General features: G+C 34.1%; 1 protein-coding gene across 6 annotated transcripts in view; it reads right to left on the bottom strand.

Annotated features, from left to right (window-relative positions):
* The window catches only part of LOC134529537 (histone-arginine methyltransferase CARMER), a 202,268-nt gene that overhangs the window by 86,951 nt on the left and 88,111 nt on the right, over window positions 1–27,206 (bottom strand). Inside the window, exon 10 of one of the 6 annotated variants that reach the window (XM_063363738.1) lies at window positions 17,743–18,572. The exons of the other annotated variants lie outside the window; for them this stretch is intronic. Coding sequence (XP_063219808.1) covers window positions 18,331–18,572 — 242 coding nt within the window. The 3' untranslated portion in view covers window positions 17,743–18,330. Of the gene's footprint in view, window positions 1–17,742; window positions 18,573–27,206 lie in introns of those variants that run through there. 6 annotated transcript variants of the gene reach the window in all.

Below are 27,206 nucleotides of genomic sequence, written 5' to 3'. Positions count from 1 at the left end.
GGGAGGGAGGTGGTGGCACATCGGGCTCAGATGGGCGTAGCCCTGGACGACGTCACAATATAAACAATTGAGTTATTCATTCAGAGCTGCCAGAACTTAAAAAAATTATACTTCAATAAAATAGTTCAAAACTACATACCCAACCAAAAATTATTTAATTAATCTACATAGTCATATGACAGGTTAAATTCCCTAAGTGCCTTTATTGGCTTATTACTGAAACATAAGACTATTTATTAAAATATTATAAAACATTAAGATGGTTTTCAATTGCACTTTAATTTTTTTAAGATTCATAGTTTTATTTTGAAATTATCAAGCTACTATATATAACTATGTTTAATAAGGTTGTATTTATATCTTACATTTCATAGCTCGCCATAACACTATAAATTGCTGAGACTAAAGATATCAATGGTAGGCAAGAACCATTCAAGAAAACTACGCAAAAATTTGTTATGATCCTGCTCTAGTCAATTCAGATCCCAAATTTGAAAATAAAGTAAACATTGAATAAATACATTTACAAGTGCTCATTAAAATACATTATTTGTGAATTGAAGCTTTTGCAAAATTGCCAATTCGTTACCTAATTGTGGCACATTTTATGAATAAAAAATATTAATAGGTACACCTATAAATTATATCAAATTTTAATATATAAGAATAAAAAAAGGTAAAAAATATGTGACGCAACACTCTTGTTTATGTTCCCAAACACATTTTCAGCCATCCAAAGTCTACGAGAAAGCATGTTTTAACTAAACAAAATACTTTGCTTGTTAGTACATTTGACTTCATTTAATATATATTTTCAATGAACCCGAATAGTGTTTACTGCACCTTTGTACATAGGGTAAACATTTAATTTGGTATATGATATTCATGAAGTCACAAAACAATGACAAATGATATCACACACCCTGCCAGCCTGCTGATAACCCCAAAGATTAAAGCTGGCCATTTCGACAAGTACAGCAGGCCACAGTAACGTCACATCCAATAAATTTTCAGAATCAGGTAGCATAATGTCTGGGGACCATCCTATCATACAAGGGCATCAAATAATTTTAAGCCGACAAAAAATTGTTTGAACTCTTGAATGTAAATGGAGAGAAAATATTTTTTTATCAGTCTATTAATACAGACAGTTAAGTATGTAATAAACGATTGTGATAGGAAATAAATTTACTTACATTTTCCCCATGCAAAACCGTAATATAACATTGACACATGAGAGAAGATAAACATCTCAACTTGACCATCACGCACAGAAATAAGTATAACTCTTCTGAACAGCATTTTGGCAAAATTACATTTATCAAAAACTAAAAATATTTTCTACTGCAGTTGCTCGTCTGTACAAACTAAAAAATGAAAGATAATTTTGGGCATCTTGGCATTATTTATACAGTAAAACCTCACTAACTCGACAGTCAGTGGTGGCTTAGATTACGGGTATTTTGACTTTAAAGGGCGGCGGAACGAGCTGAGGCGGGCGAAGAGTCAATTTAGTGCACACCTTAAGACTGTCTCAGGTCAAGGCCCTGGGCACCTATTGTTCCCCAGGTAGCTCACTATTGTTTACTCAATGCTGCCGCGCACACATCCCTAACCTTTCACTTTCTCTTGTGCCTGCTCAGTTTAGCATTGGAGGTGAACGCAATCGGTTGTGTCTTGAAGTTGATTTCAGTATGCTATACTAGTTAGTTTATTTAGTTTGTTTATTTAATTATGTTAGTTTAATTTTAGTAGGCGAGTGGATTAGAATCATGTCGGAGAAAAAAAGGAAGCAAGTGTCAGTTTCAATGGAACTGAAATTAGATGCGCTGAAAAGACTGGAAAAAGGTGATAACGTGAATAAAATAGGGTTAGAATTAAATGTTGGGCGGTCTACAGTGCTCGGTTGGAAGAACAAAACATCAGAGATTGAATCATGGTGTTTAAAAAGAAGGAGAGAAAAACAATGAAATGTTCAGAAAATGAAAAGGTAAGCGAAGCTTTGTATCTGTTTGTTTCGGGTGGAAAGGGACAAAGGCACACCTTTATCGGGGCCTATCCTACAACAAAAAGCACTGAAGTTTTACAAGGAATTAAAAGAAGAGGGAGAGTCCGGATTTACAGCAAGTAATGGCTGGTTAGACAGGTGGAAACAGTGGTATGGTGTGAAGCAACTTGGTACCTGCGGTGAAAAATATCTGCTGACCCTAACACAGTAGGTGTGTTTTAAGGTTAAATTTCAAGAACTTATTGAAAAAGAAAAGTTTACTGGGATCAAATTTATAATTGTGATGAAACCGGCCTAAATTATCGTATGCTTCCAACTAAAGGTTTAGTTTTAAAAAGTGAAAAATCCGCTCCAGGTTACAAAAAATGTAAAGAGCGAGTCACTATTCTTGCATGTAGCAATGCAACGGGAGAGCACAAGGTTAAATTAGCCATTATACAGAAAGAAAAAAAACAGTGATGTTTCAAACATGTGAAGAGCACAATCAATGGATATGATTTGCCTGTGTGGTATAGAACCCAGAGTAATGCGTGGATGCAAGAATTAATGTTTAAGGAGTGGTTTTTCCAACAATTCGTGCCCGAGGTAGAGCAGTTTTTAAAACCAAAAAAATCTTCCCAGAAAAGCAGTTCTTGTCCTGGACAATACTATGACTCATTCAGATGCTCAATATTTAAAGGATAAAGAGATAAAGGCCATCTTTCTTCCCCCCGAATGTCACTTCTCTGATTCAGCCGATGGATATAGGCATTTGGCAGCTTCGAACAAAATATATAGACGTAATCTCCTTTCATCTTTAATATTGGCCATGGAAGAAGGTAATGGATTTAATAACTAAGCTAAGTTGTGAGTTAAACTAGCCCTGAAAACTTATGGCTTTACTCACAAGAGCTGCTGCTGACATGCGGGATAGCGTAATATGACAGCCTAAACTTTCGGGCATCTCAGATATTTCTGAGTAGTATAAACCACTGAACTACATTAATTGGGCTAAAGTAAATATGCAATGAAGGAATAGAATAGCTATTTAAGAAAGAGCAAAATATTGTTTGTTGGTTCATCACATTAATTCGTTGCATTGTATTTTATGCTACACAAGTGCCATTGCCATTGTGCACAAACCAAAATAAAAATTCATGTAACTAAAAAAAGTGCTACTTAAAATTTATGACCACGCTATTTATAATCACGCAGTAATTTATTGGTGTTGTTACTTTAAAACCGTGCAAATTGAACAGCGTTACTTTGAGGGGCAGGTGTACTACAAGTACTATTTTCTCTTCAAGAACATCCATTTAGATATCGTTACTATCGTGGGGCAAGATAGCCATAGCCTCCAAAGTAAAGGAATAAGATTGAACTATCCAAATACGAGTGCTGAATTTTGTCCAAATATTCCCATTCATCAACTGTTAATAAAAATTTACTGTACTGTTAAAATAAGAACAGAAACTGGTATGGGTGCTCAAATTGGCAAATACCACTGTACAGTGGGTGCTGTAGAGACTTGGAGAGATGATAGAAGCTAAGATGAGTGAAAATATTTTACATTTTTGTATATTAATATTGATCAAATTTAATTACATACATAAAATTATTCTCAAGGTTTGTCATTTATTGAGTTCTTAATATATATAACACTCATGAAACTTATTTTATATGATTGTAGGTAATGTTGAATCTTGCATTTCTTTTTTCTCTTTGGAATGTGTGGTTTATCACACTATTTCAAAACATGTGAACAAACTTGAACCAATTGTTAATGATCCAAAATATGAATGATGTCACAACATACACAGGGTCCATCTCAAAGAGGAAGGGCCTATAATGGTGGGGGAAAAAAAGTATGGGATATTTTATTTACTTGAAGCAGAGCAACAAACATTTGTATACATATTAACAAAAACAATTTTTTTTAATAAAATGGAGAAAAATAGGTTAAGTAAAATAAAAATCAAGTAAATAATTAATTTTTGCATTAAATAGGTCAAACAAATTACTACAAGTGTTTACCTGTTCCTGATCTGCAGATATGATGGACACTGTTGGTTGGGATTTGTTTTAGATGTGAACAAGAAAAATCAACAATGAAGATAACATTTTTACGTTGCCATGAACCATTACCTTCCTTCTGCAACTCGGACTTTGTGGCCTTTCTTACTGTATGTAGATTTTGTATTATTTGAATGGATCACAGGATAAATTTAACAAAAACAGTCTATAACCTTATGAAACAAGAAGTAGACTATGCAGGTCAGAAGTTGTAAACATTAAGTATACAATGTGTAAATCTTTTGTTAATATCCAAGAAAACAATACAAACCACAGTTAAGACAACCATAATTGAATTTACATTATTCTACTTCATCAAGATCCCATTGCAGTCCAATTAAGAAATTTTTCTTGTATACACGAGACATGTGTACGTAAAAACATATTACTCATTATTTCTTTTAAATTAGCATGCATTTCCAAATTTTTCACGGACAAAGAAAATTTCTTGGTGTACAATAAAGTACAGTAGAACCTTGTCCGATACGAACTTGCTTGTTCCTTCAATTTTCTACTCAGTCAATGTAAAAAATAAGCATTGTATCGTCAGTAAATTTAGTAAGGATTGAATAACACTTTCGGTACGAGAAAATGTGGTTGGTTCTGAAAAGTTGTCAATACTGATACCAGATATTAATATCTTAATTCAAATTTTTGGTTATTCAAAATTATTTCTCATCCACTTCAGGTTAAAACTAGACTGTATTGATATTGTAAAATACTGTCAGTGGCATACAGTAGGAAAGTCGGTTCAAAGAGCATGTTAAAAACACAAAACAGATCTCTTTTTCTTGCATAAAAGATAATAAAAAATGATTTTTTGAATTACCTGAATCATGCTTTCTGCAATATTTTTCAAGTTGTTTGTGGAATAAATAAAATTTTCTGTAAAAATCCGAGGGAAAAATTTAACATATTTTATGGGTGTAACTAATCCTGTGAATTAACTGAAACCAGTGATAAGTCAAGTTCTGAAGCTTGGTAATTTGAGATGAACTGGCCTTATGGAGCATCTAGTAGGGGTTGCAATACCATGCAGTTCACTGCTACCGATGAGGAAGTGCAAGACACACAGACACACAGAGATTCTGTCTGGGATACTAGGACACTGGGCATAAAGATGATGTGGCTTGTGTGTTGAAAAGGAATCTGCCTGTTTTTACATGCCTACTACTAATGCTCTCCTTAACTAGCCACGTAAGATTTGTGAAATTTTTCTGCAGATTCCAGATCTTGATGAATAAATATTTCAAAATGGAGCTACAGAAATTATGTTACAAGCATTACTCATTTGTGAAGGAAAAAAAACATAAGATAAACTTCTAATGGGTCAACATGCCATAACAAATAAAGCCAAAATTATAATGATGAATATTTGCTTGACATTTTGCAAGTAGCTAATGACATTGTGGTTAAATTTGGTGCAAAAATTAGACAAAAAGTAATTTTAAATGCTAATATAATGCAACATCCATAGGAATTGCAATAAAACTAAAATAATGAAGTACAAATGCACTAACCTACATGGCAGTTGAAGCTGAACCTTAATACAAATAAAAGAGCCAGAAAGTTACAGCCTTAGTATGTACCACTGCCACTAATTTCATTGAAGACATTGTCTGTTATCTAACAAGTATCCAAATCTACTCATTGTACAAGGACTCCTTGGCCTCTTGTCACTGCCAATCATAGGGTGGTCTAGCAATGCTTCCCTGAGGGCTCATTTCAAAATAGGCCATTCTTCTTCAAGTGTTACCTTTGGGATTTTTCCTTCCTTAAGTTATGTCACATTTGGAATGGGTTATCTCAGGGATACCCAGGCACTGTTAACTTGGTGAAAGGAAACTTCAGCTTGAACTTTGGTCTGCATTTTCCTTCATCTTTACAACTTTCAAGACTGACCTATTCTTTGGCTTATTCTGTTGACTTACTAATAATCGGCAGACCCTTGATGAATTAATAGCTAAATTGCCAAACCTTTACTAAGAAAACAGGTAAATGTGATATGATGAGCCTGTGCAAATGTTTGAATTTTCAAATACAAATATTTTATTATTATTATTCAATTCAACTTCAAATACTAACAGTTCAAAATAACAAATATTCAACTGATAAATATAAGACATAGCATACCTCGTGAGTTTGTTCTTTACTAATTTTCGCTGTTAAGGAAAGTCATTTGTGTAATATAAATACCCAGTTGAGTTGTTTTAACAGGACAGTATACTTAAAAATATTAACAGTACTTTGCGTTTTAACAGGAGAAAAGTATTCAAAGTTATCTCTATACTGTCTCATAAACAGTAGCGGAATAAATTGTGTATCAATTCAAATTATTGACTACTAGCTGCCCCAGCCGGCTTTGCACGGCTATACTAATGGAAAAAAATTAAGCCACATCTCCCATTTACAGTAATGGTAAATAAAAAAAATTCAGTGAAAATTTATTACAATGCTGTATAATGTACCGGAGAGAAAATGAATAGCACCGCTGGTTTCCCGACTCGTGCAAGCAAACGTACAACTGATGTACCCGTACTTCGCTACGGCAGTCTACAGGCAGATCACACTTCCGCCGCTCATTATACATGCCCCTCCTTGTGGGTACGCCACTGCCGCGCGATGCCTGTTGCCATGGAGACGCAGAAGGCATGAACAATGCAAAATCCTGTTCTCATGCAGACAAAGTACCCACTGTTGCCTGGTTTTAACCACCCATAGGATCTAATTTTCGGAAAATGTCATCCTGCGTAACATAAGGAACATTACTGTGAAGTTTCAAGTCTGTAAAATATATATACTTGAAAAAAAGGGCAATAAAAAAACAAATTAAACACAGAGAGAGGAAAAAAAACAATAGTTTAGGTTTGCGATTTAAAGTGATAAAAAGTATTTAAATAATAATTGAACTCTTATGAGGGTACTGATTGCTTCGTTGTTAATATCACACGGGTGTTTTTTACTTGTATGGGAAAATTAAGAATGATAAGGCATCTAGTGCGTGGCAACAATGTTAATAGGCAATAGTAAATAAACTTCTAGCGCCTGCGGCATTGTCAACACACACTTCGTACGTGTACTGCATGTTGTATCTAACCCCCTCCAACGCATTTGATTCTAAATTGGACTTTTAGTAAGGATCCCTAATGTTATTGATAATATAATATAGCCTATAGCCTTCCTCCATAAATGTACTATCCAACAATGAAAGAATTTTTCAAATCGGACCAGTGGTTCCTGAGATTAGCGCGTTCAAACAAACTCTTCAGCTTTATAATACAAGTATAGATTTGGGGCATATCAAACTTGAAAACAAACTATTACTTGTATTCACTTCATTACAAGTACTTGTAGTGAGAAAATAAATAAATAAAAGACAAAAACCACGGACAAAAACACAAAAACACGCACACTCCTTTGCGATGACCTTCATAAGAAGTGAATATGATAGTTGCAACAGTATAAATCAACAGTCATAATCAATCTACCACCATGCACCACAGTGGCAGAACTTACTTGCTGTATATACTATGACGAAACAGACGTTGTGACTCAAAAACTAAATAAGCAAACGTAAATAATAGTTCCAAATTTCAAAGAACATTAGCAGAATATGTGTTTGTAATATTGCAGTTTACATGGGTGCTGTTAAAAACGAAAGCACGTGAATAAATAGGGTTTTAATATGAGCTTAATTAATGATAATTTTGCAACTGCAAAATTTAAAAGAAAAATTTCAATAAATTTATTGGATTTTGCGGTACTCTCAGATTAGCAAAATTTTCTGAATCAATATTTAGTAGGCCTTTGCGAATATCAGTTTTCTTAGTTCGGACTGAATACAAATACAAATATCAAATTATTCGCGAATACGAATAGTAAGAATGAGAAATAGAATCCCACTAAAAATTTTTTTTCATGTGATGTAATAACTTCTGGAAAATTAGGTTGGTTAAGTCAGCTACAATAATTATAAGTAAAATGAATATTAAAATTATGAAATAATCTTTTATTAATTATGCAGTTAACCTAACCTAACTTAGCTTAACCAACAAACTTTTCATTTCAGTTCCTATTCACCCTATTTTCTACAACCTGCTACTCTGCATATTGATATAGGAAATGTTTGCGGACCGCAAAATACCGTGAAATCCATAGCAATCTATTTTACGAAAAATGAAAATTTTTTTTTAATGCAGTATTTCCAAATTGGTGATTAAATAATTTCATATCTGCATATTTAAACCATAGTTATTCAAGAGTTTTCGTTGTTAACAACCGCCAGGTAAATGTATTTCAATTCAACAATATTATAAAAACATCTGGAATATTAAACCATTATTTACTTTTTGTTTATATATTTTTCATTTTTGAGTAGCAACGTCTGCTTCTTCATAGATGTATACAGAGAGTATGCTGCTACTGTATCACATGGTGTTAGCTTGATTGCGACTATTTATTTATAAGCTGTTGAAACTATGGCGATTGCTTCTTTTAATGCCCATCTAATGGAGTGTCCGTTTTGTGGTGTTGTAGTCCATGGTTGTTGATGTTTACTTTTTTCCCCACTTCTGGTGCGTGTGACAAAATGAATACAAATAATATTTTGTTTTCAAATTTGGAATTACAAAAGTGATGTGTTTTGAATCGTCCACGCAATTTTTTCACTACTGTAAAGTGAGACAGTAGTGGGAAGAAAAAAACTTTGAATACTTGTTGCATGTTTAAAACATTGTTTATTGTTCATGTTTTTGATTATGACGTACCATTAAAACATCAAAACAAGGTATTTATATTGCAGAAATACCTTAACCTCAACAGTGAATGTTGTTATAAGACAAACTCAAGAAGTATGCTATGTCTAATATTCATAAGAAACTAATATTCATAGTTTCGAAGTGTTAGTATTCGAGATTAAATTGAATACAAAGATTATTATTCGTATTCGTATTCAAAAATTTGAATATTCGCACAGGCCTAATAACTTTAGTTAAAGGTTGATCAGGTTAGGTTAGCTAAGCCCTTTTTTCCCTTAAAAAGTTGACATATTTTAACAAAAATGTTACATATAACTGTCTAATATCCCAGAAGGCACTAAACTCCAAATTTACATCTTTCTTTCATTATGTATGTTTTAAATTATGCAAAAAAAAATATTTTGTGCTGTTCCGATTTTCACTGTTGTTATTTAAATTGGATATTCGTATTCGCTAATAATTTGGCATTTGTATTTAATTCTAAATAAAAAAGATTTTTACACAGGCCTAGTGATGACTCATGAGTCTTCTTTAAAAGATGATGTTTCTATGAAAGCCCCTCTGTAACAGGCATTTAAACAGTAGCGGGACTGAAATAGTTTGGATTTAGTATATATTTTGCTAAGTGTTATCTAACAAGCAGTAAACAAGTTATGCATATGTTCAAAATTACAATCACTTGCGTGACATTTTCCAACTTGCAAGTAATGTTCTTGTATAAAGGAAATCTTAGTTCTCAATAGTCAACCTCTGGTAATCAATTGTATAGTTCAAAAGCAACATAAAATACCTTGTCCAATTTTCAAAAAAAAACTTTTATTCAGGAGATTTTTTACATTTTGTGTAGTTAAAACTTTTCACTGCCATACTGTATAAAAATACTGATAATTACAGATATTCTAAGGTTGCAACAAATCCCATTGCATTTTTAAAAAGCCTTAAGATATCCTGTAACAAAACCTTGTTTTGAATCACTCAAAAAATAGACAAATATCAACTCAACTATGTCAAAAACCTCAATTGCAGAAAAATTTGTACATTTACTAGACTCTTTACATTAGTATACTCAGGAATGAAAAAAAAAAATGTAGTAGGGGTAGAAAATGATTTTACTTTTTTAATGTTAACCTTTCCAAATTGGTTTTCGTGAAATATAAGAATCCCTTGTTTTATTTACTAACAAGTTGTTATTAATTCCTTTCCCTCCCTTAAAAATTTCAATTTTAACCACACTAACCTTTAATCCATTGTTTTAATATACCAACTAAATGGCCTGTTTAACTTAATTCAATTTTAATACAGGATGGGGCATAATGGAGTGCCACATTTACGAGGTGAATTAAAAAAGAAACTGTACAAGTATTCAAAGTAAATATAATGAAGATTTTTTGTTAGGTTTTAAAAATGAGTGTTGGCCTTCACAGCTGATGCACATTTGAAAGCGTTCCTTGAAATTTTCTTCACCTCTCCCCAGAATATCTGGAGGAATTCCTTGTGATTTGCTCATGAATAGTCTCCTTGAGTTCTTATTGGGTTTGAAGGCGATGTTTAAAAACCTCGCCTTGAGATAACCCCCCCCCCCCCCCCCCCCCCCCGCCTTCCACAATTTGAAAAAATCACAGGGGCTCAACAAATTAGGGGAGCGAGGCGGTCATTTAACGGCTTCTCGTAAAGAGATTAGTTGACCAGGCAACTACTCTTGCAAAATGCCGCGAGAGCGATGGGCCGTGTAGGCTGTAGCTCCATCCTGATGAAACCAAAAGCCACCTGTATAATATTCTTTCATTTTAGGATGCAAAAAATTCTCCAGCAGGTCACAGTATTGGTTGGAAGTCACAGTAACAGTGATACCATCCTCGTAAAAAAAAAACACAATCATGAGGACTGCTGACAGGTGAAAACCTAAAACTTTGGAATAACCGTATTCTATTATTGAATTTTTAAATTAATTATAGTCTGAATATCATTCAATTTTACATAAGATGTGACTCATAACTGACTCATAATTTCGCACTTATTTACATCAGATACTAACGTAACATTAATGACATAATGATGATGTTAGTCTGACATCATTATGATATTCCTTAAGTAGATTTTATATACCAATGACATAATAATGATCCTCAATTTTATTGATTAAACCAGGTGTCCAATAACAATTATTATTTTTATATAATTTTTAAATGCCTAGCGATTCAGGTTCAAATCCCACTCGTATCCTTTTTAGTAATTTTTTTATTAAAATAACAATAAATAACTAAATAAACAAAATGACTTGAGTATTGTTATTATGATGGTTATTTATGAAATCATAATTATTAAATTAAAAATTATAAATATATAATAAAATAATTCAATGTGACTAAAATCCAAAATAAGACAAAAAATCGTAACACTCTGGATCCAAACCTAGTACCTAACGCTTGCCAGTCTTATGCGTTAACCGCAACGCTAGGCAACCGATTTACATCCAGAAATTTTAGCAAGTTCATATAAGCTAGTCGTAAACCACGCCTCTACAAATGAAAATGCATTCTGTCAAATATTTAAGGGAAAAGGGATAAAAGGTCACGCTCACATGTAAAATTATTTACGCAGTTGGCAATTATATAAAAGTTGGACTATCTTATTGGCTATAAAATGTCCTTTTTTTATTTTATTGTTTTACTTTTCAGATGATTATTGCAAACAATTAATTTTAAATTAACAAAATTGAAATTCTTGATTTCTATTTTATCAGGCGAGGGCTTCAGAAGACTTCATACCGATTTTCTCAGCTCTTTATACCATGATATCTATTATATCAGTATGTTGTCAGCATGATATAATTTATACTTACATCATTTTTTAGTCACAACAGATGTCAGTGGTATGTCAAAATCACGTAAACATTCATTACCTAGCTATGACTTACCAGTGATGTCAGACCTAGGTCATGTGTTCAAAGGCAATGCACAGTATACACCAATCAAACTTTTCACGTGGTCAATTTAACTTCACTTACTGCTACTACAGCATGTCGGTGACGCGAACTCACAACATTTTAGCCATCCAAAAAGAGTCCAACATGCACATGATACAGTCGAGTATATAGAATGTATTAGTGTACATATGCGCATACATGTACGCAGACAGCTGCACGTCGCCAGTCTGGCGCAACACGTCACTAGCACGTCGGTGACACGAACCCAGAATTTTTCCCCTACCCAAAATCTCTCCAACGCGGCTAAGAAGTTTTCACTTCAAAAAGACCCCACGATGCCTACAGAGGACAAATCATACCAAACGGTGACATTTGCCAGTGAAGAGGTCGTCGGTGGAGTTCTCGGGGTTTTCAGTGGCCCAATAATGAAAAATTTGCTTGTTCACTGTGCCAGAAAGATGGAAATGCACTTTGTCACTACTCTAGACAATACTGCGAGCAGGCACAGTTGTAAGCATTACAACAATCTTTTAATCTTTCCCAATCTGCTGGACTCAATTCTTTAGCAATCATAATCTTGTAAGGGTAGCTTAAGGTCAAAGTGCCAAATTCACTTCACCATTCAAGCCAATATCTGAAGTGCAGCGGCATGTTTCCAAGCAGAACGCATTGCAAACAGCTTCATTGATGCTCTAAGTGTGGCAATTTTTTCAGGTGCGCTACCTAGCAGGACTGATCGTATCTTCTACCTGGTCAGGGCCCTTTCAGGGAGGCTATTCATGAGGAATTCTCCGGAATCCCTCCAGTTATGCTAGTGAGAGTTGAAGAAAACTTCAAGGAACGGCTTCAAATGTGCATCGCCCATGAAGGCCAAAATTTAAACAACATTTTTAAAAACCTAACAAAAAACCATTTTATAAGTACACTGAAAAAATAAAGCATGTTTTTCAAATTACTGTACAGTTTTGTTTTAGTTTACCTCCTAAATGTGAAATTCCATCATTTCCCACCCTGTACTAATTACAACTGATAGCCAAGTAATGAATACAAACTTCTGATCGAAACTATACCAAATTACAGTATCAAAAATAAGAAATAAAAACAAATCCTCAATCATATTAGATTACTAGGTATGATTTGGGGTGGTTTTATCACTATGCATTTGAAAAATGAAAATTATTATAGAGATGGTACTTCAATACATATACATGAAATACAGTCATAAAATCACAACCAAAAAACAAAAAATTTAAAAAAAGTAGTTAGAAAATGAATCGGCGGACAGCAATGAGGTTTCATAAGTTATATTTAAAATGGTCAAGAATGGAACAATTAAATTTAATAAAATCTAACACATTTTCAATTTTTAAACCTATTATTATTGACATGTATTAAAATGAAATTAACTTTCTGCATTTATATATTTGTGTAGAGTCCAGGAGAGTTAGTGGTCAGACCATTCACCTCCGAGACAATATGAGTTCAGTTCCATAATTTTTGCAAGTAGAAAATTTGGAGAATGGTGCCATGAGCCAGTGGGTTTTCTTGAGGTACTCCCGTTTTCTCCGCATGAATCCAACGATACTCGACTCCCGGCTAATCAACTCGCATCGTCTCTAATGACCCTAAGGTCGATCAGATTTTGAGCCCTTTCTTCAGTCATTTATTTGATTAAATTTATAGAACTGAAGTGCTGGAAATTAAAAATTGCCCAAATTATTTTTTTTTAAATTTCTGGTGGTAACATTACAAATATGAATTTTAGGAATAGTGATTAATTACAAGAAAATTTCAATGTTTGTTAGGCTTCCATACTCTTTGTTTATGTCAGCAAAATGTATTACAATTCTGGCTATTGATTGCTAAGAACAGCTTATGTGGATCTTGAGTGGGCCAATGAAAATATAACTGTTGAACAACATAACACACATGATTTTTCTGAAACAGCTACATCCTGTAAAAATATTTCTTTGAACCAAAATAAAATTAATAAATTACAGTGTTTTGAAGACTATCATTACAAAAACAATTCACGATAAATCATCACTAGAGACCCGGAAATTTCGCGGATTCTTCTGGCCTCAGGATAGAATTCAAAGTTATAGGTGTGCTCGACCCATGTTTACTTTCCCATTGGTTGATTTCTTAGTGAGAACATTTATATCCTTGTTATTTGGCACTACCAGATTCGCTTACTTCCCTCCTAGCTGGGCATAATTGGCTCACGGTCGTAGACGGGCGTGTCCAAACAACTGCGGTCCAATAATGAACACAGTGCGAGAGTGTGAAGGTTTGCATTCTAGCTTGCGACTAAATGAATCCGCGAAATTTCCGGGTCTCTAATCATCACCATTAGTGATTGTTCTCAATTAAACTGAAAAAAATGTTTTCACTTTAACTTTTCACTAAAATTTGCTGCACCCTCTAAAGAACTGTAGAGAATTCCCTAACTGCAGTACTTCAACAACCTGGAACTGAAGAACCAACTAAAGTATCCTCACAGGTATTCTTCGTTGAGGCTGTAGACAAAATAAACATAAGCTTTCACTGTAGTGGTAACTATAATTTGTAAGACCCATTGATGTAAATAACTTATTTTGCATTAATTGGAAAGCTTGAACAAATTTACTCTCAGAAATAAACTGGAGAACTGTATAAAACAGCCAGAGGAGCCAAAAAGAGCTGAATCTGCAATTGTTGAACTCTTATAAAGAAAAAATAAGTAGAAATTACTGAAAAAATTGCAGAGAAAGAAGCATATATAATATATGTAAAACCAATTTGCAAAAACTTAGGATCATTTGTAACATTGCAGAATTCCTGCCCCCTACTACCAATAACATTTTGACTAAGAATGTTTTGTTTTTATGTTTTTTGAATGTTTAATAATTATTTTGTACTAATGTTTCTTTTAGTATGCATAGGCATTTCAAGTACTTTGTTTGTGCTTTAATAGTGATTATTACCAATTTGGGTTAGGTTTTATGTAATGTTGAATGTAGTATGTTTTATTATTTCTTTCATTTTAATTTACTTTATTACTTATAATAAACATGTGTATTAGTTACGTTTTGTCAAAATTTTAAGGTATATTCTGAGTAGTAAGACTGTAACATTCGAGAACATTCTAAAAGGTTTCAAAACAAAGGAAACAGGGCACAACACACTGTCGCCAGCAAGTTATTTTTCATGCCTCAAGTTAGTGCATTGTTGGAAAAACTCAGCACGTGGATGCATGACTGAACAGCAATAGACTGGAACTTTTGCTGGGCGCTGTCTTGCCAGCCAATCAGAGCGAGCCTTGAGATGGTGTGAGGTATCTTTCCAGACTTTTAGTGAGAAACATTTTTTTCAGTGTTTTTCCGTATAAAGTCAGGTACACCTATCCCTCACATAGCACGACTAATTCGTTCCTAAAAATGCTCGTGTTTTTCGAAATCGCGTATTCTGAAGCACGTTTCCATAAATAGCAAGGCTAATTTATTTAATGTGTTCCAAAATTGTGTAAGAAAATATACTTTACGTAGTATAAATGCGCTGAATAACACTCTACTAAAAATATTTCACACCATTTATCATTACATGCATCTCATCGCACTTTGTATGACAAATACGACACTGCGTAACAGGAGATACGTGGTCATGTATTTTTATCGTCAGTCGGCTGGCTTACTTGCCAGCGTAGACAGACCTGCGCGCGTATCTCTTCCTCAGTTGTTTGGCTTACTGTATACCACGGCACATCTGTTTACAGAAGTTGAAACAAACTTCGTGGTGTCATGCTCGACTTTTTTTTTTTTTGCCTGCCGAGATTTCGTGCTAACTTAAATTTACAGATGTGCTATTGAAGACTGGGACAGTAAATTTTACATCGCGCTAAATGAATCCGCGCAATCTGAAGACGTGCTAAGTGAGGGATAGGTGTACTAGGTTCTGTATTGTTATTGGTCAGTTGGCCCACGGGGTTGCCTCCCTTTGTTTCTGGCTTTGTAGAAGTAAGGTAACTGCGTGGTGCAAGTTAGGTGTCGCTCAATCGTGCTATGTGCGGCCGTGTCATCGGCAGCTCTCTAGAAAAAATTGAAATAAATCTCTGAATAGATTATTTTATACCTTCTGGTTGGGGCCAGGCCGAATAGTAACCTTTTTTTTTATATTGTTTGGAATTTTTAACTGGAAATTTGACTACAGGCGTCGGCATCGGCCCAGGGTGACTGTCATCACTCACCCGGGAAAAGTTTCCGCGGGAGAACATACTTGATTAGTGAACTTAACCAAGGGACTTAATTTTTTTTTAATACTGAGTGACAGGAATCTCTGAAGACCAACTAGAACTGTGTTGGTATGTATTGTAAATTTTTTTTATCAAAAAACAATCCAACCAGTATAAAAACTTTTCCTATTCACAAACTTTGACCGGAGGACTGAACTGTGGTTGGTATTGTGCGCAAGTTGAAGTTTTTTTTTTGAAAGTAATAAGCAAAGGAAGTTCGAAAACTTTTTTTTTTAAATAAAAATGTTAACCAAATCAATAAGTAGCTTAAAAAAAATCTTTAAGTATCTACAACAGTAAGTTTTAAAATGTCTGTTATTTTTCTGGGTTGTATTGCCAGGCCAACCTGGAATGTAACACATTCCTACTTTCATACAAAGGGTAGTCCAAGTAGGATAACTGTAAAGTCTGCTTGAGCTGGTTTTATGCATTTAGTACATATTTATTTATACAGGTGTTTCCATGGTGATGTCAGAAACTTTCAGCAATAATGGAGGTCACAATCATTATTAAAGGTAGGGAATCTCAATCTGGAAAAGCTGCCATCAAAAGTTACAATCAAAATAGTATTGGAATGCCTTGTGCAGTGGAATATGAAAACTTACAGGACTTTGTGAACACATGTACTAAACTAAGGTACTATGTACATTACCGACAATCTATAAAGAACTTCAGTTCATGACAGTGGATCAACGGTATGCCCCCAAATCTAATGCCTGCATTAAAACCTAACAAGAATACTTTTGCATATGGGCAAATATTTCAGACATCATGCAGCCAGGATTTGCCACACGCTCCTATCTTGTCTCCACAAGTGTCTTGAAGTCAAGGCTTTTGACAATTACCATTGGAAGAAAACTGAGTGGGATTTGATCAACATAGTTGTCACTCTCAAAGTATTGAGTTCATTTCGCAGCCCAGGCAAGGCTGTTCCTGTTTTTCAGGCTTCAAGGTAATCATTGACATTAAATGTAGTACATTTTACAATCATGCTCCATCCAGTGATATTCCACTGTACAAGGCACCTCTACAATGTTTTAATTGAGACTTCGATAGAGGCGTTTCCTATCTTAAATTGATGCAGGTAACCACTTCCATCATTCCTGAAAGACTGTATAATTTGCTTGGAAACAATCCCAATATGTTATTCATCGGTCTAGTTTTCTCCAACAGACAAATCCTCTGCAATTTTGTTTGTCTATAATTTTTTACCAATTTACCTACCAGAACAAAACAATGCCATCTCTCAATTTGTAACGAATGCATGTTTGATAGTATCAACATCTAGAAATTTTTTTTTAATAAACTGCTCTATGCAAATGTCAACTCCACTAAGGTTACACTGGTCTTTAGTTGTTTCCCTGAGACCTGAAATTCAGCAAGATTTTAGTACTTAAAAACTTGACTCAAATAAAAATTTGAATAGTTGTGCATTTTTTTTATAAATTGTAATTCATAGTACTACTAAAGCACAATTTCATATATATTAAATTTTCATACTTGCATTGATTAAACTTGAATTTGATGAAACATAGCAAATTAGTAATGGCCAATTTTGTTAATATGCAGCTTTCTTTTTTAAAATATCAAAAGTGTATCCAAACAAGCATGCACCATTAACAAAAAATAAAATTCAACTGTAGACACGGTTATAGCCCATAAAGTTTAAATTTAATATTTTCTATAGTAGTGAAATTTCTGTAGTATGAATATTAAAACGATTTACAAATAAAAAGCAAATGTTTCCTTTATTTTTTACATCACACATTTTTTTTCTTTTTCAAATTTTAGTGCACACAAAAATAAAAAATAAAACATCTTCATAAAGGAAAATTTTTAACCTAACATATTAACAAATTATTACTAACTGAAAATTCTAAATTTTCTTTGTAATATTTGGTTTCGAATAACTTTCCTTGCAACAAACAGAGTTAAAACTATTAATTTGAAGGAATACACACAAGTCCAGACAAATATTCTGAAGAAGGGAATACTAAGATGGTTATCACATAAATAATATAAATATAATGTATTAGTTACTTAAAAACATGCATTGCAATATAAGCTGCAGTATTTGCTCTGCCTAACTACTTACATAGTTTTTATTATCTAAAACATACTTAACATATGGCACTTTATCTGCTTTAACATGAAAGTGGTAACAATTTATAGATTGTTAATTAAATCAACCCAAGTTTTCATGTTCATCAATATCAAATAGTTTACATTAATTATTAAGTAGAAGATCTTGATGACATGTCATAGGAGGTGGTGTTCTGAACACAGCATAATTTAACACAAATTAATCCCGTACAGTTCAAGAAGTCATGCTAGTAGAAAACATGGAATTGCGAGTTTTTTTGTGATGCTGCTGCTGGTTGTAAGCAGATGAAGTATTAACATAATGTAAAGATCGTACTGTGGGATGATTATGTTTCTTTTTATTTGGAGACTTTCGGCCATGCACTGTACTAATTCTTTTAGAGGGGCCTGAGCCTAGTCGACGAGTTACTGCTACTACATCTTGACGGTTTTCCAACTCGACAGGATCAAACACACCTGCAAGTTAAAAAAACACTGACAAAAATGCTACTTGTCTGGGCTTACTAGACTTTATCAATTACAGCACACATTTAGAGCACGAAACTGTTACAAAGATTATGGATTGGATCATGGAAGATAAAATAAATGACAAAGATTCATATTTTACATAAAAAATGGCCAAAGTTTATGATTAATTCAAAATGAATATGTGATTTCTTACAAAAATTATGTTTTGTTATGTAGTACAGTAGAAGCCCAATTAAATGCAATTGTTCAGAGATATGACTAATACCTCAGTTACTGACAATCCAAAATATACTGTGGAGAAATCAGTCAAGTAATTAAGAATAGATTAAACTCAAAGTGCTGATAAGGCTTTAAAACTTTCCATAAAACCATTCATAGCACTACAGAAAAAGGTGACAGTTTTTAGATATCCTCAATGAAAACTGTTTAGAGCAAACACACATACCACATCTGTCTGAATATAAGTCAATATTATTTACAAAACAAAACTGATTTTAGGAACCAGCAATGCACTTATATTGAAGACCTATTGTTTCAAGCAGTTTAGCATATCTAAATGTTAAAATTACACAAATTGTTCAAGTTTAACAATTAATGCAACTGGTTTTAATCACAAATTGTTTCAAATACATGAATAACTATTATCAATGTCTTGGCACATGCATAGAAGATATTATGATGCAGGGCCGGATTTAGGGGAGGGCAACCGGTGCGAAAGCCCCGGGGCCTCCACAAACGGAGGGCCCCCACAATAGACACTTCGGAAAAAAAATCTTTCAAATTCCGACAAATAAAAACTAGTAAACATCTTTTCCTTTGATATTCTTTTTTCGCTGTTTTACCTTTACCTACAGTACTTTGTACATACATGATTATATTATTGTTAAATATTAACAGAAATATTCATTAACACTAAAAGTTTAATTTCATATAATTCTTGTCTCCGATTATATTTATGTATGTTTTTTAAATACTAAGAGAATCTACTTGATTTCACAATAAATTATTTATTGAAACACTCGACTGAAAAAAATTGTTAATTTTATTTCGAAAATAATTTGGGGCCAGGAGGCCTCCGCTCCTCTGTTGCCCCGAGGCCTCCAGACCTCTAAATCCGGCCCTGTTATGATGCAAAAACAGAGCAGTACTTTTCTATTAATTTATCCATCACTTAACTTTGATAAAATTTCAGTAGCTTAGCTCAAACTTTTCATATTCATACTGTTAACTACCACGTTTGTTTTCAATTCTGTTCAAAATAAAGGCTACACAGAGTTTGAACACATAATACAAAATATATGGCCCAAAGTGATGGTTATGTTTCCACCGATCAGAACTATTAATAACACGATTACCAGAGCATCCAAATGGTGATATAGAGTCATAAATAGTATGGAAACTTATTTAAATGTTTGTTTACGTTTGTTTGATGATTAGGTTGTTGCACTATCATAATAAATTACAATATTTTAACGCAGTAATGGTGAACAAAGTTACCAACCCAACACTAAACTAAGCTTATCACTAGTACGAGCAGTACAAAGTAATATACTGCTCAGAAAAATCATATCTACATATTCTATAATAAAACAAGATGACATAACACTATATTATGCTGAAGAATGCAAAATGTTGATCAATTGAAAATATTATTTGATAGAAGGCCTCGTAACGGTGTAAAGAGGAACCAAATTATGAAATAAATTTTATAGCTTGTAGAATGTTATTCGGTTAAGAATTATTTCTCTGGTAACTGAAGGCTTAGTGTACACATACAACCTCTATCAATTCTTTCAAACCAGCAAAAAATTAGGATGTGTGCATGCAATATAAATTGGTGAGTCTTTGATTTAGGGCCAAAATAGCCTTTAAAAAGGTGTTTGGTGCAAAAATAAATATAAATATCTAACCTCTGTAATTCAGACATGATTTTGAATCATTATCTAAGAAGGTATTGTGATACTTTGATTAATTTACTAATAGTTTAGCATTTTAAATAGTGGTAAGGTTAGGGTAGGTACATTAAAATTGCATAAAACATGAGAACAGTTAGTTAGATTAGGTTAGCTACATTAAAAATACTTCGAAATTGTGTGAACGGTTGGTTATACATTTTAAATTGGTGATTTCTAACCTACCGTTCAATGATTTTACAGTATTTTTAATGGAGCCAACCTAACACAAATGCTATTTTTAAGGTACTTAACCTAACCTAAACAGTAATTTTAATGGTAAACTACTGTTAAATTCTTGAAGTATCAAAACACCCCCTTAGATAATATTTCAAAATAAAGTCAGAAGTAAAAAAAAGCATAAAGAAATTTTTATTTTTACGGAAAAAAAGGCTCTCATTACCCTAACCTCACAAGTTGCCAGGATCAAACAACCTAGAAAATTGAATAAAAGTACTGCTTAGTGAATCACTGGTTATTACAGACAAAAAGGTAATTTTCTTCTGAAGAAATTGGTGTATTAAAAAACCTATAGCCATAATTTTAAATTCAGAGATTTCTTATCCGCCATTTGTGAAAATATTAGCAGCTTTCCATTCGCCTCATGCTGCAACTCAGCGGAGCCAGCCCAGAGCAAGGTCAAGTAGAGCTCGGAGGGGAGGCAGGTTACTCACGCGTGTGTCGAGAGGAAGATGACGGCAACGGAAACGATATGACTGAAGGTGTTCTCAATTACTGCTTTTAGTGTGCCTATCCACAGAACCGTGTGCCCTACCTAGTCCATAAATATACTGTGTAACCTCCAAAACATTGAGTTTGCTTCAAATACAAAAATCTTTAAGATTACAATATTATAAAAGTTATAATGAAATAAAGTACTGAAAGTGTTCAAACAACACTGTAAAATTACACATGGAAGACAACCTGAATAAACAGAAGAAAATGAGACGCCACTTGAAGCTTAGTGAACTACACAAGCAACGGAGAGCAATTGCTTTAATTGTGTACAGTTAAAAAGAGGTGAGCTTCACAAAACTACTCGTATTCATTAGTGAGGAAGTAAACTTACCAAAATGTATAAAATAAATTTGCATCAAAAAATGTCCATACTTCTTTTTCGTGACCTCAGCAGCAAAGTGGTGCAGTTTTTCTGGTTCACTCCAACTGCTGAGTCGCATGAGTTTGATTCCCTATTGGGGCAGTGGGATTTATAACTTATACTTCAAGACTGAACAGATTTAGACTTGTAAATTAGGTTAATTTGTTTGTAAGCCATCCCCTGAAAAACTTGCCAGTATAAAACCAGGAGAAGTTGATTTAGTTTAATTTAGTTATTTTTTCAACATACAGAATACTGCAGCGATTAGAGGAAATTGCTGCTGCAGCATTAGCAGCAATAGTAAATAAGGCTGTAGCAACCCAGGTTAGGTACTGCCCTTAACACTTTGTAAATGCTTTTACATTTTTCTTTCGTAATTTTGCTATGATTCTTGGTTTAAATGTAGGCTTATGTAATAGTTTTACTAGTTACATCATTGGCAGAGAGAGAGACAGATTTATTTTATGCATGTGCATGTGATATGTCTAGTGGGTGACTTCACAAAGCATCATCGTCCATTTCCACGGCCAAAAATTGTTTTGTCATTGGTCGCAATTGTACCTAAGCTACTGTGTGACTGGTGGTTGATGGGTGTCACGAATGCAGTTTCTTCCCAGTGTGCAGGAAGCTTGACTTGTAGATTGCCATGTTAGTCGTCACTTGGGCAACTGCGAGAGAACATGTTGAGGGGTGGTTCGTCAAATTAACACAATATCTAGTTTTAAGAAAAATTTCACGCCTGTGGTCTGGACCACGCTGTTATTAACATTGTTTTGGACAACTTTAATTAGAACTTTACGACCACAGGCAGCAGCAAAAGCCTAAAGTGGAGCATTTTTAGTAAATTGGTGGCCAAACCGAGCAGACGATGGTTTCTTGGCCATTTGTACCGTGCGTTGCAAGCGACAGCGGGATTTTGTCAAAGAACAATATTTAAATAGTGGCCAAGTAATAAACTGAATTGTTTGAGAAGTTTTTTGTCCAAAGAGATTTGTTTGTTTTTGTTGGTGTAAATGTTACTGCATCGCAGAGTGACAGCAATGTTCAGTGTTTGATAAAGGAGAAATAAACTTAATAACTGTATTCATAAATTCTTTTATTTATGAAAAACAATTTTGTATGTATTCAAACTTAATCTCAAAAAGTAATTTTCTATGGTACTGAAATGATTCTTGGCACACATCAAAATTATTCAAGTGTTTTTATGTATGTGTAATCTAGACCAATTGTGAGCTAGCCAGATGTCTGTATTGAAATAAAAGTAGGGGTGAGCCGATGCCGATTGCCGATTATTAAGATCGGCCGATTATGGTCATTTTTGTCATTTGCATGATAGGCTTCATGCATGCCGATCCTTTTTGCCGATTACCGCTTTCTGAAGACAAAAAAAATCTCTACGTAACACAAAAGCGCCGACATATTTTTTGTTGCTTGACGTTTTTAAGTAACATTTACGTTACTTACGTGTTTTAATCTTTTCTGCAGAAAAAAAAATTAAGTAAAGTTATTCCTAAAAAATAAACATTCATGAAAAGTACGTTTGTTAAAAGAGTAAACAAAAGCACACCAAACCATTTAATAAGTCATGCATAGGGGCCTGTTCTTTTCGCGATTGCGATTAAACGGCGATAAATGTGAAATCACCGTAAAATACAGTTTTTACGCGAAATCGCCATAACACAGCGTTTATACACAAAATTTAGTATTAAAACGCGAAATCGCAGTGTTTTTAAGCGAAATTTAAATACTGGGTGAAAGACTTCTCTCGTCACTTGTAAACAAACACCGCAACATGGCCGCCACTGAACATTAGTCATAAATGCACTAAAGCAAACAAAAGCTTACACACGCTCACGTTATAATGTTAAACTCAAAAATATACTGTAAAAATACGTAAAACTACGGCGTTTATTTTCCTTTCCGGCATAATGTTTGGATAGATAAGACAAACAGGCGAAGTTTTAAAGCCAAGCACACCGCTCGGGGCACTGACGTCAGCTTGGAACAGCGACACCGGATAAATACAAAAGCAAGCAGATGATTGGGCGAACGGTGGCGGTGTTTGGAACAGCGTCTTAATATCAAGCAGAAAGCATTTTAAATCGCGCCAAAAAGCGGGAAAATGTAAACAAACATTCATTTTCGAATTGTGTGACAATGATGATTAGTTGGTCAACAGTGTATTATAGATTTTGTTAAAGGGATTAATAGATTTCCAGATTAGTTTATGGGAACAACTAATAATCAGTGTCTAAATCAAAAGTTTGTCATATAAATATATGTAACCTATTTGTTTAGGGTATTCAGTAATGAGTAGTTTCAAGTAAAATTATTTAACTTAAGTAATTTGGAGCATATTTTACAACCAACTTAAAAAAGCACTAATCGGTCAGAAAAATCGGCATGATCGGTACCACATTTCTGACATCAGCATGATCGGCAAATGTGGTGATCGGCTCACCCCTAAATAAAAGCAAATGAACAGGTAGCCACAAGTACACACAGGGTAACTGAATGAGAGTTGAAGAGAAACAGGCTGAGCTGAGAAGATACAGAGAAGGGATCAGTATTTTAAAGGAAAATATTACTGTTATTGGTTAGGAGGTTCAGGAAAACAAAGGAAAAATTGAAGATTTGGAGGAAAACAGTAGGCAAGTAAAAAATAAAATTTGTAAAAATTTTAAAATTAATCACAAAAATTAACATTAAGGTTAATGATAAAGTTTTATGCATTTATGCAAATCAGAGAAATATCCAATAAGTTAAAATTATATCAAAATAAATGTTGAGAAAGAATTGACAGAAAATGAAAAAATTAAGCATAAGTTTGAAATGTTTTGAGGTGAGAAAGGTAAGGAACATTGGTAAAAAGGAGAGGAGAAATTAAACAAAATACAATGTGATGCAAATGGTAGTAGCAGTTCCCTACTGACTGTTATGACATGAACACATTTGAAAAATAAGTACCAACATTTTTTGGGGATGACAGAGGGGCTACTTACTACTCCAACATAATTCATAACAAAGTGTGATAAGTAGGGGTGTGCGGGAATATGTTTTTGTACTGCGAGAAATTTTCGGGAAAAATAAATTATTCCCGCGGGAAACAAGACGGGATCGGGAAAATTAAAAAAAAAAAGCAAATATTTAATTATAATATGAGAAGATGGCCATTTAAACGTTTCTTGCAAAGTTAGTTGTTTTTTTTTTTGCTGCTATTTCTTTTGTCTGCTTCACTTGCCCTTTCTGTCAGCGGCAACTTCATATTTTTTAGCATCCTCAAATTTTTTTTTATAGCCAGACGTGCTACCATGCTCGCATCTCAAAAAATTTTTCACACGAGACACACTTTGCCAGGGATTTACTGCCTGTCAGACGTTCAAAATACTTCCAAACACTTTTAGGTTTGCAAGTAACAAGCTGATCGGTTGCGACATCCATTATTTGTAGGCTGCTTGTTTGTTTTAATATACAATGGTATCGAAAATAGGAACAGATACTTTGCACAAGCCTTAATAACGTGACGTCAGCCGACAAAGCCCGCCAAACTAAACAGTAAACAACTATTTTTTTTCTCTCAAAGCAAAATCATAGATGTTTAGATACTCGTGAGCAGTGGTGTAAAACTATGTGATTTCATATTTTTCAAAGTGCCAATACAGTTCTCTACATCGCCACTGCTATCAAGTAATGAGAACGGTTACGCTTCGTTATGTAACGCAAGTCTAGTATTTCTTATATCTTTGGCGAAAAGGTTGGATTGCGCATGTGTTTTGTTTGTGTCTAAGGACACACAGTGGTTTTAGGTTAAGTATTCGATGGTGACGGCAATAACGTTATATAACTGACTATTCACGTATCTTGCAAATTTGTACCCTTGAAGAAATATATTTATGAACGCATACAATATTTAAGGTACTCCATGTACGTTTTTTATATTCCAATTAGATATGTGTAAACAATTATAATTCACTGCACACCACAGCTGTCGCTACGATCAGCATACGTTTAAAAGATGTTTTGCGTTTAAATAGTACGGAAACCCTTCAAAAATGTACCAATCCATAAAAAATATTGTTGTAAAAACAGTTTGAATTGATAGAAAACATTTTCACATGATTAGTAAACATTTGTAAATTTTTAAACAATTTCTCGAAAAATTCGGGAGTAATAAAATTCCCGCCCGGCATTTCGGGAAGCCTATTTTCCTGACTTTTTTCCCGAAGCGTCGGGATCCCGCACACCCCTAGTGATAAGGTATATGGTCATCTGAAGGTGGATTGGACAGCACTGCAGTGGGCAATGCAGAAGAAAAGTGAATGGAAGATGTTCGAAGAAGCCAAAGAAGCTATTTAGAACAAATACTGGGGTATTTATGTCTAAATGATTTTTTACAATATTTGTTTTCAGGAATGCACAGAGGCAGGGACAGCCCCATGGCCCAGTAAGTAAAAAGGTTGTACTTTTAGTTCAAATTTTTGAATAATCTGATTATAGATGAAAGGTTTATATCCCACATTGAAAACCATTTCTACCAGCAGGTACAGAACTGCATTTAGGGTGCTAGGGCTAAGAGAGTTGAGGTTATTGCACTGCTCGAAATGCTGGACAGAAGGAATGAGCGGGAGGAAGGACTGAGATTTCATCAGCCCACAGGTCAACAACAAGATGTGATAAGGCAGCCACAGCGACACAAAAGGCCAGGGAATGACCAGTTACCCAGATGGAGGCAACAGCGATGCCAGCAAGGAAGCTAAGGTGAGGGTAGGGCACCCGATGGGCAGGAACTTCAACAGCAGAACAGGCAAAGAAATGAGAGGGGACAGGAAAGACAGGAGAACCATAATTTAAACAGGTAAGATGGGAGGATCAAGCCTCAGATCCCTCCCAAATGAATGTCACAGGGGCTGAGTCACAGTGTCATGTTTTGCAAATCAGAGAACATAACCAGATAACATACGAGATGGAAGATTTGTTGAAAATTGTAGAGAGGCTAGCCAACAAACTTGTAACAAGGAAAATGAGGTATCTGCCTGTACATTCAGGATGAAATCAATAGTGCCAACATAAAAACTAACATGTTAGTTGACTCAGGTAGTGAAGTGACATATGTGTGAAGAGTTTATTTGTCCTTGGGTAGTGAAGTAACTAAACTATTAGTAGTACCTATCGTAGAAGCCACTGAGGTAAGAAACAAGTGTTAAGAAACAAGTAATTCTGGAAATAAAATTAGGAGACACAGTTATGTGGATTGTTTTCTTGGTAGTGAAAGCACTCAGTATGAATGTTGTTTTAGGGGCAGATTGCTAAAGGAAAATTATGTCTTAATTGATTATTCCAGAAAGTGTATTTAGTTAAAAGGGAAACAAATTGGTTTTGAGACCGAAACAAAAGTAAAATCTTTCATTTTACAGAATATAATGGCAAAACATTTTAAGGAGAAATAGAACTGCGGTGTGATTTTTTAGAAAAGCAGTACATTACCGAAACGGATGTTGCTCAGATTGTGTTACACAGTGGTGCCCAAGACCAAGAGGAGGAATTAAGAGAAATAATACAGTCAGAACACAA

The sequence above is a fragment of the Bacillus rossius genome, chromosome 2 (genome assembly GCF_032445375.1).
Source record: "Bacillus rossius redtenbacheri isolate Brsri chromosome 2, Brsri_v3, whole genome shotgun sequence".
Classification (NCBI taxonomy): domain Eukaryota; kingdom Metazoa; phylum Arthropoda; class Insecta; order Phasmatodea; family Bacillidae; genus Bacillus; species Bacillus rossius.
This window is presented reverse-complemented; position numbering and strand designations above follow the sequence as displayed.